Source organism: Culex quinquefasciatus, chromosome 2 (genome assembly GCF_015732765.1).
Source record: "Culex quinquefasciatus strain JHB chromosome 2, VPISU_Cqui_1.0_pri_paternal, whole genome shotgun sequence".
Taxonomy (NCBI): domain Eukaryota; kingdom Metazoa; phylum Arthropoda; class Insecta; order Diptera; family Culicidae; genus Culex; species Culex quinquefasciatus.
The window spans coordinates 158,252,676-158,269,887 of record NC_051862.1 but is presented as its reverse complement, the minus strand read 5'-3'; the positions used below and the strand labels follow the sequence as shown (position 1 = coordinate 158,269,887).

The 17,212-nt window shown below is 43.0% G+C and overlaps 1 protein-coding gene across 1 annotated transcript in view; it reads right to left on the bottom strand.

The window, feature by feature from the left end:
• Positions 1–280: 280 nt before the first annotated feature.
• Positions 281–17,212, bottom strand: part of LOC6041488 (protein piccolo) — a 40,532-nt gene continuing 23,600 nt past the window's right edge. Inside the window, exons 2-12 of the mRNA XM_038252296.1 lie at positions 14,316–14,559; positions 11,581–12,070; positions 10,551–11,512; positions 10,352–10,496; positions 9,959–10,292; positions 9,691–9,762; positions 6,511–6,734; positions 6,259–6,408; positions 5,130–5,189; positions 4,930–5,064; positions 281–4,200 (exon numbers count right to left, since the gene is read on the bottom strand). Coding sequence (XP_038108224.1) covers positions 698–4,200; positions 4,930–5,064; positions 5,130–5,189; positions 6,259–6,408; positions 6,511–6,734; positions 9,691–9,762; positions 9,959–10,292; positions 10,352–10,496; positions 10,551–11,512; positions 11,581–12,070; positions 14,316–14,559 — 6,319 coding nt within the window. The 3' untranslated portion in view covers positions 281–697. The remainder of the gene's footprint in view (positions 4,201–4,929; positions 5,065–5,129; positions 5,190–6,258; positions 6,409–6,510; positions 6,735–9,690; positions 9,763–9,958; positions 10,293–10,351; positions 10,497–10,550; positions 11,513–11,580; positions 12,071–14,315; positions 14,560–17,212) is intronic.

The following is a 17,212-nucleotide window of genomic DNA, read 5'->3' as shown; positions in this document are numbered from 1 at the left end:
GTTTGTCTCTTGTTGCTTTTTTTTTGGAGAAAAATAAAAACAAACGAAAAAGATAAATTTAGGATTTTAGCTCTCTTCATTTGTGACCTAAATTTGACTTTTTTTTGGCATGACGAGTAGTATTTAAGGTAATATTTGAACAAAGGACTGGGCAATTATCACTGCGATGGCTGTAAATATGTTTTTTTTTGTTGCGGGAATTTCGAGCTTTGAAACAAAAAAGAAGAAGACACACTACAGAGTGAAATTTTGAGTTCAATTTTGCGCAGGGCGTGGAACCCACCTTCCACGGTTTTTCATTTGTCTCGTGAAAAAATATTACTTTAAATACTACCCCTGGTGAAATCGATTAAACATAGATGTGAGATGATATTACAGCCAATCAAGTAAATAAAAACGAAGTAATTTTGAATATACCTGCTTTTCTGAAATCTTGATGATATGCTTTAGGTAATGAATGCTTTCTGCTACCATTTTCTTGTGAATTGAACTTTCTTATTGTATTTCTCATAAATATACAGTTCGCAAAATGCTCAACTATGCTTCAAATACAATCTCTTGCAAACAACATAGAACATTCGTCGCGGTAATCGTGCTCCAGCGGCACTGCGAATTTTGCATCTTCTTTTTCTTTTCTCTATGGGGATTATGTGCGGCTCTGAGCTCTTGAGGGTTTAACTCTCTGGGATGCCAGAAATCAAAGGTTATTTAGCTTGAAATGCTTGTAGCTGGCGCTGCTTCTCGACCCGGACCTGGGAAGCTGACTTTCCTCGATCAGCCCGGCGGACAGTGCGGGAAAGGGTGACTGATTGGATGCACGTGATGGTGGGCGTGATCGGGAGATTGTGGTGCCGACAGGTGATGGCAGTTCGGGGGTTTCGGTCTCGCGAACTTCCGCCAGCCGGGATATGCTTTTGTTGCTCAGCACGCGGGGACACCGCGGAGACCACCCGTTGACGGACTTCCGGCTGCCGGTGGGATGCTTCGAGGGGATGTTGGCCTCGTGTTGGCTGCCGTCGTTCAGCTCGCTCCAGGTGTCGTAATACTCGGAGTAGGAGTTGGGGCACTCCGATTTGAACTCCTGCGGAGTTAGGGCCGGTGTCGAGTCCACCGTCATGATGTTATCTTCGGTGGAACTGATGGTATCGTTGGATTCCAGATCTTCCTGGAGGATCTTGAGTGCGGCCGCGTGCAGCTTTTCGAGCGGCAAGTTACGAAACAGTCTACCCTTTTTCTTCATCAGTAAGCTTTGTACTAGTTCTTCCGCTAGCTTATCATTGGTAACTCCTGATACAGGAGATGCAGATGAGGTCGAGGACGATAAGCTCTCGATGCCCGAGGAGGACTGATGGCGGATTGGCAGTGAAAGGCGATCTCTGCGATCGGTGGCAGTGTTGGGAGCTACTAAACTAGTGCTGTCCTCGTACGAGGATCCTTTGTATTTAGTCATATCCGAGGGTCGAGGGCTTTCCGATCCGTTCTGATAAGTGTGTCCGTTGGGCATGGTTTTGCTGCATTCTTCAGATGTTATCGCGTCTTCTGCGCCATCTTCGTCTTCGCTATCACCGTTATTACTTTCGTCCTGCAAAAGCTTAAATAACCTGGAATGTGTCGCTGCTCGTTGGTAACGTGTCATCTTCCGCATCTCCGGGAAACATTCCGAGTCTGTTTCCACCTCCGATATGTGTTTGCTCATGTCCGATGTAACGCCAGAGTCGTCTTCCGCTTCCGACTCGTCGCAGGATAGCTTCATGCCCGAGGGAGGTCTCAGGTGATGGTTTGATTCGTTCGTTTTCGTCTGCTTGCCCGGCACCGGACTGCTCGCCGTTTGCTCAAATATCGAGATTCTATCGCGCACCGAAAGTGTCTTATCGTCCTCCTTGGCGATCGTTTTGATCACCGACAGAATCTCGTTACACTTGTGGTCTACCTTCTCCGTTGCCTGTACCTTCTTCAAGACAATCTCAGGCATACGCGGCTCCTCAACCGGCGGCCTCTGTTCCACTCCTTTCGGCTCATTCTCCTCGGCTTCTGATTCTTCCTTCGACGTGTTTGTCGTCTCATACTCCTCACTATCATCCTCACTTTCTTCCTCCGAGCTGTCACTGTCAGCTTCAACGTCTTCAACCTTCACCTCGCTTACATTCTCTTTCCCGCTCTTAGTCGGCGGCTCCACACTCGGCTCTACCTTGTTCCAGCTGCTTGCGTTGTTGTTCTCATCTGCTCTCGCCGCTTCTTCCTCACGTCGTTTACCCTTATACAGATCGCTGAACATTCTTTCGTTTTCGCTGTGCCAAAAGTGTATCGAATCACTCGAAATCTCATTCTTCTCGCGGTCCAGGAAGCTTCCAATGGCCGGATCGGCCTTCCACAGATCGAGCGCTTCCGTCGGACCATTTTCGTTGTTCCAAAAGTCGACGTCTCCATCGTCTGCGGTCGTCGCTTCCTCGTCATCACGCTCGATGCTGACCTCGCGACTGCTCCAAAATTCTCGCGAGTACGAACTTCTCGGTCGGCTCATTTCATCTTCTTCGCCAATTTGGCTCCAGAAATCGATCTCCTCGTCGTCCTCTTGCTGCGTTTCGTCCTCTTTGGGTTTCTCCTGTTCGGGAGCTGGCTGCTCGACCACTTGCGCTGGTCTTAGCTTGAGTGGCAGTGAAACGGAAACCGACACGTGCGAGTCTTCCTCGTAGTCGACGGTGAAGTTTGGCTTCGAATCTTCGCTTTGCTTCGGCTTGCTGACGCTGCCTTCGTTTACCGATTTGCTGCTCATCGAAGGGATGGTAATGGTAACCGTTACGTCGGTGTGATCTCCGTTCTCTACGGTTTCCACGATCGGCTTCACGAGCTGCTGTTTCTTGCTCGGTTCGCGATCCGACTCTTGTTCGCTTTCGTCCGTTTCACTGCACTCTTCTTCCTCGGAAGATTCTTTGTTTTGCTGGTTCGAGAGCTTTTTAACACCCTGTTTGTTCTCTTCGTCTGTCGACTCTTCCTCGCTTTCCTCTTCCGTGCTTTCTTCATCGGTTTCATCTTCGTCGTCGCTTTTGTGCCCGTTGGTTTCTGCCGCTGGTTTCACGGACACCTGCGACTCCTGTGACTCTTCATCGTCCAGGTGATCGATATCGTCGTCGGTTTGGTTGCCGTGTCCGCTCTTGAGCGCCTGATCGTGACCGCCGTCGTCATCGAGGTCGTTGGCCAACGTTGACGAACAGTCGCTCAGGGTTGAGCTGTTGCTGCATACGCTAGCCCTACGGCTTGGGTTCGCCGAGCCCGAGTAGTTGCTTTCCTCCTCGAAGATTACGCTCAACTGGTGCGGTAGATGCTCCGGCGGGTTAGTGTCGTAGCCGACGGTTTCTTCGTCTTCACTTTCGCTGCTTTCGTCCTCCTCATTGTCGGAGTGGTGACCGTTTGTTCCGTTTTGCTGGGGAGCCTTCGGGCTTGTCGCCGCACGATCTTGCTTCTTGTGAGCTTCCTCTTCCGAGTCTGAGCACTCAGACTGAGAGGAAGGTGCCGAGGAGGTGCTCTCCTCGTACGTACGGTACCGCTCGTTGAGGGGACTGCTGATCGGTGAACAGCGCACGACCTTTTGATCTGTGTCCGGTGAAGTGCTAAAGTCGGCAAGCCGTTCCGAGAGGCGCTTTAGGCTACTTTGGGAGCGCGTTAGGGGATGGGCAATGGCGTTGAACTCGTTCAGAATGGAGTCGGCGTCCGAGGAGTCTTCGGGTGTCGGAGTGACCACAATGCGTGGCGGAGGTGTTGTAATGACGTAAGTGTGGGTTGGGGATTCCGGAACGACGTTCTCGCAGTAAGCGATCTGTGGCTGCTGGCTGAGTTGATAGTATGGTGGAGGTGTGCAGGGTGAGCATGGTTCTTGTGGGGGGTAGTAGAAGTGATGGGGTGACATGTAACCCGCGTAGTACGCAGCAGCGGCACTTCCGCGGTCGTAATGACCGTGGGGTGGCGGCGGTGGCGGGGGCGGAGGTTGTGGGTAGTAGTACCCGGGTGCATGATGAGGGGGTGGTGGTGGTGGCGGTGGTGGATGATGGGTGGGATAGTATTGGGGATTGTTAGGATCGTAATAGTGCCAGTTGGGATTACAGCAGTAGTGTGGTTGCAAGGGATACGGGTAGGGTGAGTATCGGATGTCGCCGTTGCATGGTAAATTTTGATTACCTTCAAGGTCAGAGGAATTTGAATCGGCTGTTGAAAGAAACGATAAATGAAAAAAGAGAAAATCATCGTGATTATGGAACTATGCACCAATTGGTTCGAGATGAATGAATGAGGGAACGATCACGATTGAGAGCGACAACGAGAATGGTATGATGGTTTGAGGGTTTTCAACGTTCGCTATGGAAGAAGCTCGGCCGAAAACGGTCAATTTACGATGATGGACACGGAATGAAAGTACACAACATCACGAATGTATAGTTTTTTTTTTTCTGCGAGAGATCGAATCTCTCTCGATATACTCAGTACAGATATGCTAAACATCAAGGTAGCAACTTTTTCAACACAAGCCTAATGGTAAATTGATCAATCATTACTAGTTGAAATAATAGTTGTTTATCAGGTTATCGTCAGTCATTAGCTGTGAGAGGAAACCTTATCTCAATTCAATACCAAGATTCAAGTTACTAGGTTAGATGTTTTGTATAAATAATATAGAAACACTTTCCATCTCTGGTGTTTTAAGGAAAATGTTGTGCTAGTACAGTTATTAAATGTAGATGATGATACTAGAATAAAGTGGACATCAAACTGGTCCCCGATTGGGCCCCACCACTTGTCCACCCGGGGAAGTTATGAAAGAAAACCAAAAAAGGGAAAATTGTTCAACCTCCTCCACGTAATTGAGAGAGATTGTCTGTTTCCTACTTGATTGTGTGTCGGACTGTGGAACTAAAAAAAAGTCGCCAAGTAACTTACCGGGAGCGTCCGACGACTGCGTCATGGCCTGTAGCATTTTGAACGATCGGCTCGGAATAGCACTTCCGGTGTATTTTTTCGGTTCCTCCACCCGCTGCTCGCTGGGCGAGACGTACTGCTGGGCCGATCCTTCCTCTGCGGGGTTGGAGAGAGGACAATCGTTAGATTGGGGTTACTTTGTCAACGTTTTCGGAACCAACCTGATTCACTGGTGTTCCCAGGGTTTCGCACAAACATTTGATTAGTACGGTTCGTTGAGCCTATAATGAAGGGAACTTTTAGATAGTTTGCCAATGTGAGGTTTGGTTTTGAAATTTGCGCAAATTATATCTTATAGCATTATAGCATCAACGCTGAAACGTAACAAGTGCTCACATAATTGCATTAGTATTGTTTCCGTACTTTTTGACTAATAAAAAAATATCTCCCTTAAGTTTTGTGCCAAATTCAAACATTTTACCAAATTCAAAAAAAAAAAAAAGACCAATTTAAATTATTCCAAATTATAAACATGCAATACTAAATAAATAGACAATAAGCAGTTCCCTGGAACTTCAAACAAGCTATTTTTGCATCCAGATTGAAAAAAATCTTTGCAAGAATTTTGTCTATGGGGTAAGAAGCCATTTTGCATCATTTGTTCGTCCATACAAATCTTAGTACAATTTTGTGTTTTTGGAACCTCGAACAAAGTGTTCAAATCCCATGGTACGATTTTGAAAAACGTACCATGAAATTTGAACACTTTGTTCGTGGTTCCCATTTTCATGAACGCTTGTTCACGATCTTGGGAACTCTTTTTTCTCCGTGCATATTCTTGATTTAAATCGTTTTTTCAACATGACTGCATGACCTAAATTGAGAATATGATATGAGCTAAGAATCCACAGTTTTTTTTCGTATTTTTGAAGAGTTTTCAAAAAGTATTCAAAGTATTTTTTTCATTTATTCCAAAGTAAAAATTCTTTCGCTAGATATAGATTTTCAATATTTTGGCAGCATTTTTGTGTAAAGCTGCCAAAACTGTTTGAACGAACAATTGAGGAAAAATGGCTTCTTCGGTCACGAAAAAATACCTCTAAATTTTCAGTCAAATATCAAATTTTGAGACAGTTTCTCCAACACTTTGAAAAATTCAAATTTAAAACAATTTCTTTTATCTACAAACTTTTCCCGGAAAATCTTCCACCTTTGAACAAACTACCAGATCCAACAAAAAACTGAACTGAACCAAACAGAAGCGAACACCTTATGCAAAAAAACAAAATAATAAAGAACCAGCCAAACGAAAAGTGAAAAGAAAGGAAACTCCGCCAGCATTTCGCGTACCAGTGTTGCTCGAGTTCGACGGCTGACTTCCACCGGCACTTGCCCCGGCGCCGTCGGTCATGTTTTGCAGATACCGAAACGCCTTGGACGGTATGGTCGCACCCCGGTAGCGAGGATCTTCCTCGTTATGGAGAAACACCTCTCCGTCGACTGTGCGCGCGTTCCGGGGGTTATACGAAAGTCAGTCAGTCACTTGTGTTCAAACAAAATGCAACGCCTAGCACTAACGTGGCACTCTAAATCAACACTCACCTTGGCTTTTGACTCGGTTCATGAGCGCTTTGTCGTCGTTGCTGAGCTGCATCCGGCGCAGTTGGCCCTCGGCCTCGTCGCCGGGCTTGGGTGTGGCCGGCTTTGCTTCCTGGCCCTCCTGGTCCATGGTGTCGGTGATTTGCTGCAGCACCCGGAACGAGCGGGACTGGTTCGGCGTGGTGCTGCCGTTGCACACCTGCGGGTTGCTGCTGCTGCGTGGGTCACTAGATTGGAACGGGGTGGTGAAAGGACACAGTATTAGAGCGTGCTGAATCTTTACTGGAAAATGCGTAATAATTATTGATTAATTATCACGTTATGATTTATGAACGTGATTCACGTTGCATTAAAAGTAACAATTTTCACAAATGAAACAGATTGTTGCAGATCCTGGAAAAAATGAGGCAAGCAATGAAAATACTTTCAACAATCAACTGTGCCAAATTTTAACACGATGTCGATGAATGAATGAAGCGCAAGAATAAAATATACTTTTTTATGTCGCATACAAAATAAAATTGTATTACGTAATAAAAGAAAGCTCCCTCAAGGTGCTTCCATAAACTCGAATAAGGACAGTCTTCCCGTTTCACCTTAAGAGTCTGAATCAATTGCATACCAAGCGGTCAGAGTGAGATGGAGAGCAAAAGAGAAATGAGATTGGTGTGGTAATTGCAAACGGTAGGTCGAAGTAAATTTGCGTCGCGTTCGATTTGTGCTCGCGAGTAACGCTAGTGATCAATCGACATTTTTTTTGACAGTTGACTGAGCTCGTCTTTCGTTTTCGCTAAGTCCGTCTGACTGTGATACCCTGCTCTCGCTCACACATGAGGGGATGAATTTAAAAACGTTTTTTTTCGAAAAAACTTCAAAATTTTAATGAAAACTAAAGTTTAATCAACTGAAAACCAGTTAAAATGAATTTCCCGTGTTTATAATCATATTTAGCATGTTTGAACTCTTTTGAAAACATTTAAAATTTTCATTTAAACATTTAAAATCCGTCAATACCTCGATATTTTTAAAACACTTTTTTCATCCAAATGTTGAAACCTAGGCTTGTAATTTCAATTTTCATATTTTTTTATTTTTTTTTGCCCCCCCCCCCCTCGATTTTGGTCAGAGCCGAGGGACATAAATTAAAAAAAAAATATTCGCAACGGCCTTGAAAAAAACTCCAGAAGAGAAAGTTATCTGGTTTAAAAGTTGAAAGATTTCCGAAGCATTTTGGGGGATAGTTCCCGAAATTGTCAATCTAATTTCTCTATAAAAAAAACTAAATTTTTCATGAAGGAATAGTGTTTAATCGAACATTTTACAAAAGTATCACTGTTTACATTGAAATTTAAACAGATTGACGCCATAAACTTCGAAAAATACTTGCAACGGCGTAACTTTTATTTCAAAAAACCAAAAAAAAAAATCTCTGATTTGGCTTTTACAGCAAAGGTTCTGATTGCTCTAAAAAGACTCATTCACTCGTGATCACAAATCGAACGCGACGAAAAACTGCTCTGACCGTTTTCTACCGTTTGTCACTTCCACACCAATCGCTACATAATACTCACTTTGCTTTCCCTCTCACGCTCTCACTCCAATCGGGTTGTACAGCAAATGGCTCAGAGAGGCTGATTGAGATTTGATAGTCTGCGATCGGCTTTGTTTTGGTCATATTTATTAAAATGCAAAATCAATGTTATCAACAATGTTTTGCAATTTTGCTGTCAAATACAATTTTTTGACAAACTGTAGTGGTGCAGGCCAAAAGAGCGCGCCGCGCTGGTATTTTGTTAGATTCTCTTCTCTCTGAACATATTCGTATGTGACTCGGGTCGACGGACGGGGTACACAGCTAAAAAAGTAGTAATCCAGCTGCGTGTAAAAGGCCTGGGTGTAAAATAAATATTGCATTATTTTATGCAATTTTATGTAATTTTACCCTCTGAAATATGTAGCACATCAGTATGGGAAACCTACTTGACCGAAATGTTATGCTCATATATGCATTTATCCTTACAGCTTTTAATCGGTCTGATGGCCGAGTGGACTAAGGCGCCAGTCCTTCAGTTGGTGCTTGGTTTGAATCCCGTCGGTTGCAACTTTTTTTTGTGTTTGCAAAAGTTGTACATTAAGTGTGTAATATTAAGTGTTTATTTTGACGAAGGTGATGTGCATGCTTTTGCATGCGATTTTACCATTGGATTTTTTGCTGTGTAGGCAAAGAAATTCACAAAGTATTTGTATGTATCACTAAGTGAAGCGATTGGCCAAAACACTGGCAGCTGGAGAGTCGTGTTCGCTCACGAATGGTTGCGCGCTTCAGTCGGCAAAGATGTTCGGCGTTGAGTGAGTGATTTCTGATCTTTGAACCGAAAATTAGGACCCTTGTTTTACAGTTCAGACTAGACTTTCAGAAGACCTCGGAAAATTTCACCTCGAATTGTTGAATAATGTCTTTTTTCTGTTATCTTGTTTTGGGGCAAAATATTACTCCAAAAAATGCTTTTTTTTATCAGATTTGGAAAATGTAATCCAACTTGTATATTGAGAAAATACATTTGATAATATATCGAGTAATCAACCACTCAAATTTGACTAAAGCGGGGTCGCAGAGCTCGATTTTGACGATAAAAGCGAAAATATAAAAAAATACGAAAAAAATGTTGCTCATTTTTCGATTCTCGATTAAATTTTCAAAAGGTCCTATCTGCATAGGAAACCCATGAGGGATAGGTTGTTTTGAAAATTTAATCTAGGATTATTCGAAGTTTCGGTTAAAAGTTAATTAAGGAGTTTTGTAACGAAAAATTCCCAACGCTGATCGAACAATTACGGAATATTTTGACTAAAAATACCCACAACCGCTAAACAAGGTGCCGAAATGCATTGAAAACATGAACATGGTCGACCAAAATTTGCAGCTTTGAGAATCAAAATAGACAAACATATACCAAAAATGTGGCGCATGAAGGAACAGTACAAAAAAAAAGTAACACAGCGAACAGTGAATGCGAAGAAAGTGAACGCGGAAACGGCAAAATTTAACGAAAATGAAAAACAGATAAAAAGTAACCATCAACAGTGAAAAATAAAGAAAAACAGCAATAAAAACAAAGAACAAGAAGAGAAAGATCGCGCGCGTGTTTGTGCCCGCCTTCTTCTCGCCGGTAGTCGGTATACCTGAGTCTATTTTTAAGAAAACGAAGCTTAGCTTCTAGTGGGATGTCGTGAATGATATATCTATGGTCACCGCTGTACATTCGGGGTAATTGCGTGTTGTAAATAGTAAATAGAGGAAGAATAAGAGAGAAAACACTGGTTAGACGAGTTGTTGAACTGGGCGGTGGTCAGAGCTTAGATTTTCAGGATGTTTTAGAGCGCATCAAAAGGGGTGGGAAGCGGCGTGTTGCAAGCAGGGGTCAACTCCGCGCAGGTTCGGTTCGGTTACCTTTGAATGATCGCTGGCGTCTGCGAGAGCGGTCCCCGAACGTTGGTCGCAGCAGCAGCTTCGCCGCCTTCAACCTTGATCGGGATGATCCGGACACCTCCCGACGACTGTTGTTGCTGGGTTGGGGTCTGCTGTTGCATGCGTTGTTGCTGCTGCTGTTGATGCATCATGTGGGCATGCTGTTGTTGTTGTTGTTGCTGGGGCGTTGAAGGCGGTTGTTGATAGTGGTGTTGCTGGTAGATCTGCGGAGACGTCGGCGGGTAGGTGATGTTGTTGTAGCCCTGGTTGACGAAGTGGTTCGGGTTGGTGAACATCGCCGTCGGTGTTGTGAAACCTGGAAGAGGGTCGGTTTGGTAGTGGGTTGTTGTGACTACCGGGTTGATAGATTCTTACCACTGTGCGGATAACCCACGGTAAGGGGTGACTGTACGTTGTTGTACTGCGGTCCTGGGCTGTAGTAGGGTGGCGGTGCAAAAGCGGGTGCCGATACCGGCGCCTTGACGGGCGAGGCCTCCATCTGGATCGGTATGATACGTTCCTGGAAAGGAAACACGTCAAAAATTTGACAAGAAAACGGACTCGTTGCACGAACCTTTTGGGACGGCGCCGGTTGGGGAGTGTACACCTGATTCTGCGCGTAAACCGGAGTCTGAGGATAGCTCCGGTTAGCCGGCATCGCCGGCTGCTGTTGCTGGAGTTGCGGTTGGCGATTCGCCGCAGGATTTTGCAGTTGGATGTAGTGTGTCTGTGAGATTGTCGGCGGCTGCTGTTGTTGTTGTTGCTGATATTGGGGAGCAGGAGCCTCGACCGGTTGGGGCCGGCTCACGGGAGTGGTGGGTTGTGGAGGTGGTGGTGGTGAAGGTTGTTGCTGTTGTTGTTGTTGAGGTTGTGGTTTCTGTTGGGGGGCAGGTTTGGCCGGACTCGCGGGAGCTGTGGCGATAGGATCCGCTGATTTAGCGGTAGATTCGTTAGACTTGGACACTTGGGGCTGTTTGGACCCGAGAGACTCAGAGTCCTCCTTGTGCACCCATTCGGGTTGTTCTTTAGCACTGTTTTGGCGTGATGACATCCATGGTGGGCTAGCTTGATTGAGAAGGGCTTGCTTGCTGTGCGCAAACACTTCATGAACTGGAGGGATATAGAGGGACCCTAAGGCTTGTGGGGCAGGTTTCTGCGCGGTGGGTGGCTTCACCGGTGATGTACGGTTGCTGTTGTTTGAGTTGTTGTTGTTGTTGTTGGGAGTGTTGGGTGACGATGGTGCCGTTTTGGGTGGTGATGGTGAAGAGTTTTGTCGTGGTTTAGAAGACTGGTCTTGTTGTAGTGTACTTTTCGTCGGCGTGTCTTGTGATGTTTGGGACACTTTGGTTGGTGTGATGGGTGGTGGGAGACTGGCTGGAACTGGGCTCTGACTATAGACTGGCGGTGTCTTGATGGAGGACACCCGTGAACCGTTTTCGAGCGGTTTAGTTAGATTGGATGGGCTTGGTGATCGCTTCTTGGGTGATTGATCCCTAACGGTAAGTTCGTGTGTGCGATTCTGAGTATTCTTAGCGACTGGAATGGTGAAATAATGAGGATTAGTGACACTAGAACATTCAGGTGCGCACGTGCAACCTCCATACCTTCATCGTCGGCATCTCGGCTGCTGTACTGTACTGGTGGTAGTTGCGGCGGTTGTGAAATCTGCAGACTTGGCCGATCGACCGGATCGTTGAGTTTCTCGTTGCGGTACTCCTGGATCCAGAAGTCATTCTTCGGCTGGGGCCTTGGAGCCTTCCGCAGGTTCGCAATTGGATTGGGCGGAATTTTGATCTCCGGCCGGCATCCCATCGGAGGTGGCTCGAAGCTTTGTGGCTTTGGAGAAACTTTGCTGGCCGGTGGCGGTAACACCGGCGGGGGCGGTGGAGGAGGTGCCGTTACACTGTTACCGTTTGTTGTGCTGTGCACCGGTGCACTGGGCCGCTTGGCCATGTTGGGGGGAGGTGGTGGCGGCGGTGCCGGTGGCCCGGTGGGAAATACTTGGAACGGCATGCCCATGGCGGCGGCCCCTAACGTTGCGGCGGGTGATACTGCTGGTTGGCTGTTGCCGTTACTGCTACTGTTGGAGTTATTCTGGAGAAAAAGAATTTTAAAGGGATCCCCATAATTAATGTCCTGATCAATTTTCTCGGAAAACCGGAATTAATTTCTATTTGTATAATGTTAACCTTTGTAGAGGTCTTTCCTGTGATTTAATAAGCCTCTTTGCAGAATTGGTACTCTCATAAAAGTCTCCATAAAAAGTTTGCAACTGTTTGTAATCATTGAATTCAATTTAATTTTGATCTAAATCAATTGTGTTTCAAAATTTATATAATTTTGTGGTACAATCATTGACGTCCTAGTTGGCAATCATTGATTAATGACGATTTCCATAACTTTGCAAGGAATGGAATAATCGTTACCAAAAAGTATCAGCAGGTATAACGCACTATTCTAAACAACTTGTAGAAGGAATTTTGTCAAAATATTGATAGCGACATAAAACGTATGTACAATAAAAAAAACATGGTAATATTACATCTAGGAAGGAGTACATCTTTTATGTCAGCAAAAATATGTAATTTTACCTCTTTTCTGTTGTAATGTGACTTTTTCGGTCTAAATCGAGGTAAAATTACATCATAAGAGAGGTAATATTCAACCTTACAAATTTACACAATTATTTACTGTGTATCTTCCCACTGAGAATTTTGGCTCGAGCCTCGAGTCGATCTGGCTCGAGATCGAGCCTAAATCGAGTCGAGGCTCGAGCCGAAATTCTCAGTGGGTTTGTACGAAAATTCATGGCAATGATGGAAGCATTTTTTATAGATTTTCGGTGATTTTAGCAAATAGCTTAAAAAAACAAAATTATTAAAAAAAACAAAAAATATCGAAAAAAATTACTTTTAGATACCAGTGCTCAGCGATGGAATAATCATCATCAAAAGAAAATCATTGGGCGTTCATCGAGAGAAAAAATCCGAAGGGAGCATGGCTCTCCTCTCTCGCGCACGAAAGATCGGTAAAAGGAATCTAAAAAAAATCATCATCTTGATTATTCGGCGGAACCTCTTTTTCATCACTACACTTGCAAGTGTAACGTTACACGTCGAAAAACAACCTGTCACATTTTGTAGATGGGTAATGTGTGTAAACAAAGTAAAATAAATATTTTTAAGTGGTGGGGGAAATCAAAAAAAAAAAAAAAATCATCAGCAGCTTGATTATCTTGAAGAATTTCGGGAGCGATTTGCCTCCTCTCTCATTTGCGGATGAAGAAAGTTCGCTAACGAAATTGATTTTTTTTGCGATTATTCCATCCCTGCTATAAGATTCAAGAATAGCTCTAAATCCCCCAAAGTAATATTTCGAAGAACTCGCAAAATATCGGCCCTTTTTTCATGGTGCCAAATATCAGACAAAAAATGTATCTTAAGTTTGTTCTACGAAATACATCGTGTACAGTCATCCCACATATTCGGAACGGTTTCCAGATCGGCCAATGTTCAAAAATTCATAGAAAATCAATAGTTGAACATAACGATTTGCTTTTACTTTCATGTGAAAGCTTTTCTTGTGATCTTTCGATTGATGTATCGAACGATTGTAAATTTTTACGTTTTATATTATTTTTTTAAAAGAAAAACATTGACCCTTGGAATCCAACAAACTTTGGTTCTCTCCAGGAGCACATATCTTTAACAAAATAATGACTTCACACACTGAAACCAATGAAACTCAAGCTTAGTGATGTTTCATACATGGTCTGATAACTTTTTTTGTGAAAATATAAGTTAAATTCAGGTGTTCCACAATTCGTGCTTGCCATTTCATTAGGGCACAACACTTTTTTAGACAAGAGTGTGTCCCTTTCACACCTTATGTAAACTGTCATTAGAGTGAAAGGGATACACTATTGTTTACAAAAGTTATGCGCCCTTTTGAAATGTTAGGCTAAAATTGTGGGAGGCACAATAACATCCCACAATTATGGAACAGGCAATTTGAGGGTGTGTTTTGCTGCTCTGGATAAAATAGTCTTAAAATGAGGGTTTTTGTTAAAAAAAAAGAAAAAGTACTACTTTTACTAGTGAAATAGCAAGAGAATGTCCAAATGAAGGTCCTAAAAATAGTAGGGTCGATAGAAAAGCTGCATTATATTCATAAATAATTGGGTCCTCAAATATTCAGAGGCCTGGTAAAAGTTTTTACGCTTGATCTTGAAGGGACGACATCTACCTACAACACTGCTTCATGATGCAAGAAAGAATTCCGTCGATTTCCAAAACCCTGATATTGATCGACAGCGTGACACTCTCAAACGCAAACCAACCTGTGCTAGTGGCGACACCTTGGGCTGGTTCGAGACGCCCTCCGACTGGGCGTTCCGCGATATCCGCTTGGCCATACGGGGCGATTTGATCTGGGACAGGTCGATGCCACCGGGTGTGTACGTGAAGGGTTGCTTGTCGCGGCGCATCATGGCGTTCTGCACGCAGGCCGGTGGTTCCGCCGGCAACTGGGCCTGTATCCGGCGGGCCGAGCTGCCGATCGTGGACTGCGGTGGGCCACCGTAACTGTGAGGGAAGGGAAAGAAGAGGGAGAAAACGTCCGTTTAGTAACCGCTCTAGGCTATTCTTAGCGCGACTCTAGATAAATAAATCAAAAATTATCGGGGACGACTGGTCGGCGATGATGTTTTTGGCTGGGGGGGCGCGCACCAGCTGCGCTTCAGATGCGCGTGGGAATCGATCATTAGTGTTTTTTTTTGTGCTGGTTCAAAACGCCCCAGATTACGGCGCGCATCCGTGACCTATATTTCGGGGGGATCGACAATAGAGCGAGTGCACAGTAATGAAGTCACGCGGTGCGTATTTTTGCTTCCTGAATTTTGACATATTTTTGAAATGTTCACAATTCTATTTTCTGTGGCGACGACACGCAGCGAAATTTTGCGTGTTTTACGCATCGAGCAGGGTTAGATTTGAATGGCATTGACATACATGGTACATTTCGAGCTGTTTTCAACGTTTTTAGTAAAAAAATTGAAAAATTACAGTAACTTTTTTAAAAAATATTTTAAGTCTTTTATTTTTTTATTGTACAGTCCAGGCTCGATTATTCGAAGGCCTCGGAAACATTTTTCTTCGGATAATCGAAACACATAAAAATTAAGTATGACTACGCTAAAGAAATTTAAAATTTTTAGGTCCAAGATTGCGTCCAAAATGGCGGTGATGAAATATAAAAAAATGCGTTATGTAATTCAATAGGCAATCAATTCTAGATTAAATTTTCAAAACAACCTATCCCTCATGGGTTTCCTATGCAGATAGGACCTTTTGAAAATTTAATCGAGAATTATTCAATTTCGACTAAAATGAGTTCCAGAACTTGAATTAGATGTTAAAAGTAAGAAAATAAAAAAAATCCTCGGAGAATCGAGACTTCGTATAATGAGTCTGACTTGTTATATTTACGTAAAATAATAACTTTATGGCAACACGATTTTTTAGTTGTCATAATTAACAAATTAACAATCATGTAGAAGGGAATTAAATTCAGAAATTTGGAGAAAGTCACCTTTTATTTTGAGATATTTTTAAAGGAATTGGAATGTATTTGATTCAGGCAGTATTTTGTTATGCTTTTATGAAAAGTTGTACAAAGAAAAGGTTTTAATTGGATCGTCAATTGTTTCTTCCGGCTTTGATTTTGGGGTGATTTGAAATGAGGCTAAAAATCTGATGGAGGACAAATATTTCTCAAATATGTAATTTAAAGTCTCTCAAGACATATTCATAAGAAATTTAATGGAAGAAATATCCATTAAAATCGAAAAAAATCTTCTAAAAGTTGTTGAGCTCTTTTTTCATGGTACCAAATATCAGACCTGCCGATTTTTTTTATCCTAAATCTGTTCTATGAAACACACCATTATATTGATGCCATCTGTGATTTTTTAAAGAGGTCTAACATTTGAGAAAACATGAATTTTGCTTAGAGAGTACATATTACCACCTCTCCCACTATTAAAAAAATATAAAAACCCGATTTAATCCCACCTGGGGTGAGATAGAGCCTTTCTTACTAAAGAATATAACAATGGTAGAACTTTTTTCAATTTATAACATCGACTTTGTTTATTTATAACGTCAGCACAAAAGAAAGTCTTATGATGAAAGTAATGTATTATAAATGATATGATTTTCACCAAAAGAATATTTTCAATCGTACAAAATGTTTGTACGTTTGTAATCAAACAAGCGTTTATGACAAACGGGATCATAGCAAGCTTCCCATGCTCCAGTGACAACGCACACCGCGGTTTTGGTTTTCAGCTTTAGCTTCTACGAAAGTGACAGAGTCAGAGATAGCTATTTTTAACAACCGCACCACTACAAACTCAATTGCGAGAACCTTAGGTAGGAAGCCATTGGCGTCGCCAGCATTGAAAACTTTGAAAACGATATAAACGATGAAAAGCTTAGAAAGCTCCTATTGGAATCCAATGAACCCTGTTAAATAAACTTACGAAAATGAAGTTTACATTTAGGCGATTTTAGGAGCGCACGGGAAAAAAGTTGATTGTAGCCGGATGAATGTCCTATGTCACAAATTTTTTTGCATAAACATTGGACAGTTATGCAAAAACGGACAGGGCAAAAGAAATCGAAAAGCTACGATATCTTACATGTTGTAGGAAACATCGGTAGACAAGCTACTACAAAACGAGTATAAGTCGAGCCACAAAATAAATGCGCCAGCATTCTCGCGCCAGTATTCGAAGCTCAACTTGACGACTTGGCGACGAAGCGTCGAAAATCGATGCAGTGTGATTTTTTCACGATTTTTCCGATTAAAATTCATGCTGAATCGACATATTTACGAAGATGGAAATGACGTCCAGCCTTAATGTAAAACCTATACCTGTCTTTAGTAAGAAAGGCAAAAAGTAAATCGTTCTAAAAATTGATCGGGATTGCCGATAGATGTTGAATTTGTTTCAGATGCTCACTCATGGTCTGTACTATGAATGTAGAACGAAATTTCGAATAAAATTAGAAATAAAAAATGTTGGCGAAGGTCACCAGGTAGGCTTTTACCTTTTTTTTAGGAATTTTTTTTCTTATGGTAGGTCAATCAAACGGCCTTAACTCCAGAACCATATTATGAATCTGGATGAAAATTTGGGAGGTTGTAGAGCTCGAAAAATGCAATTTTTGAGAT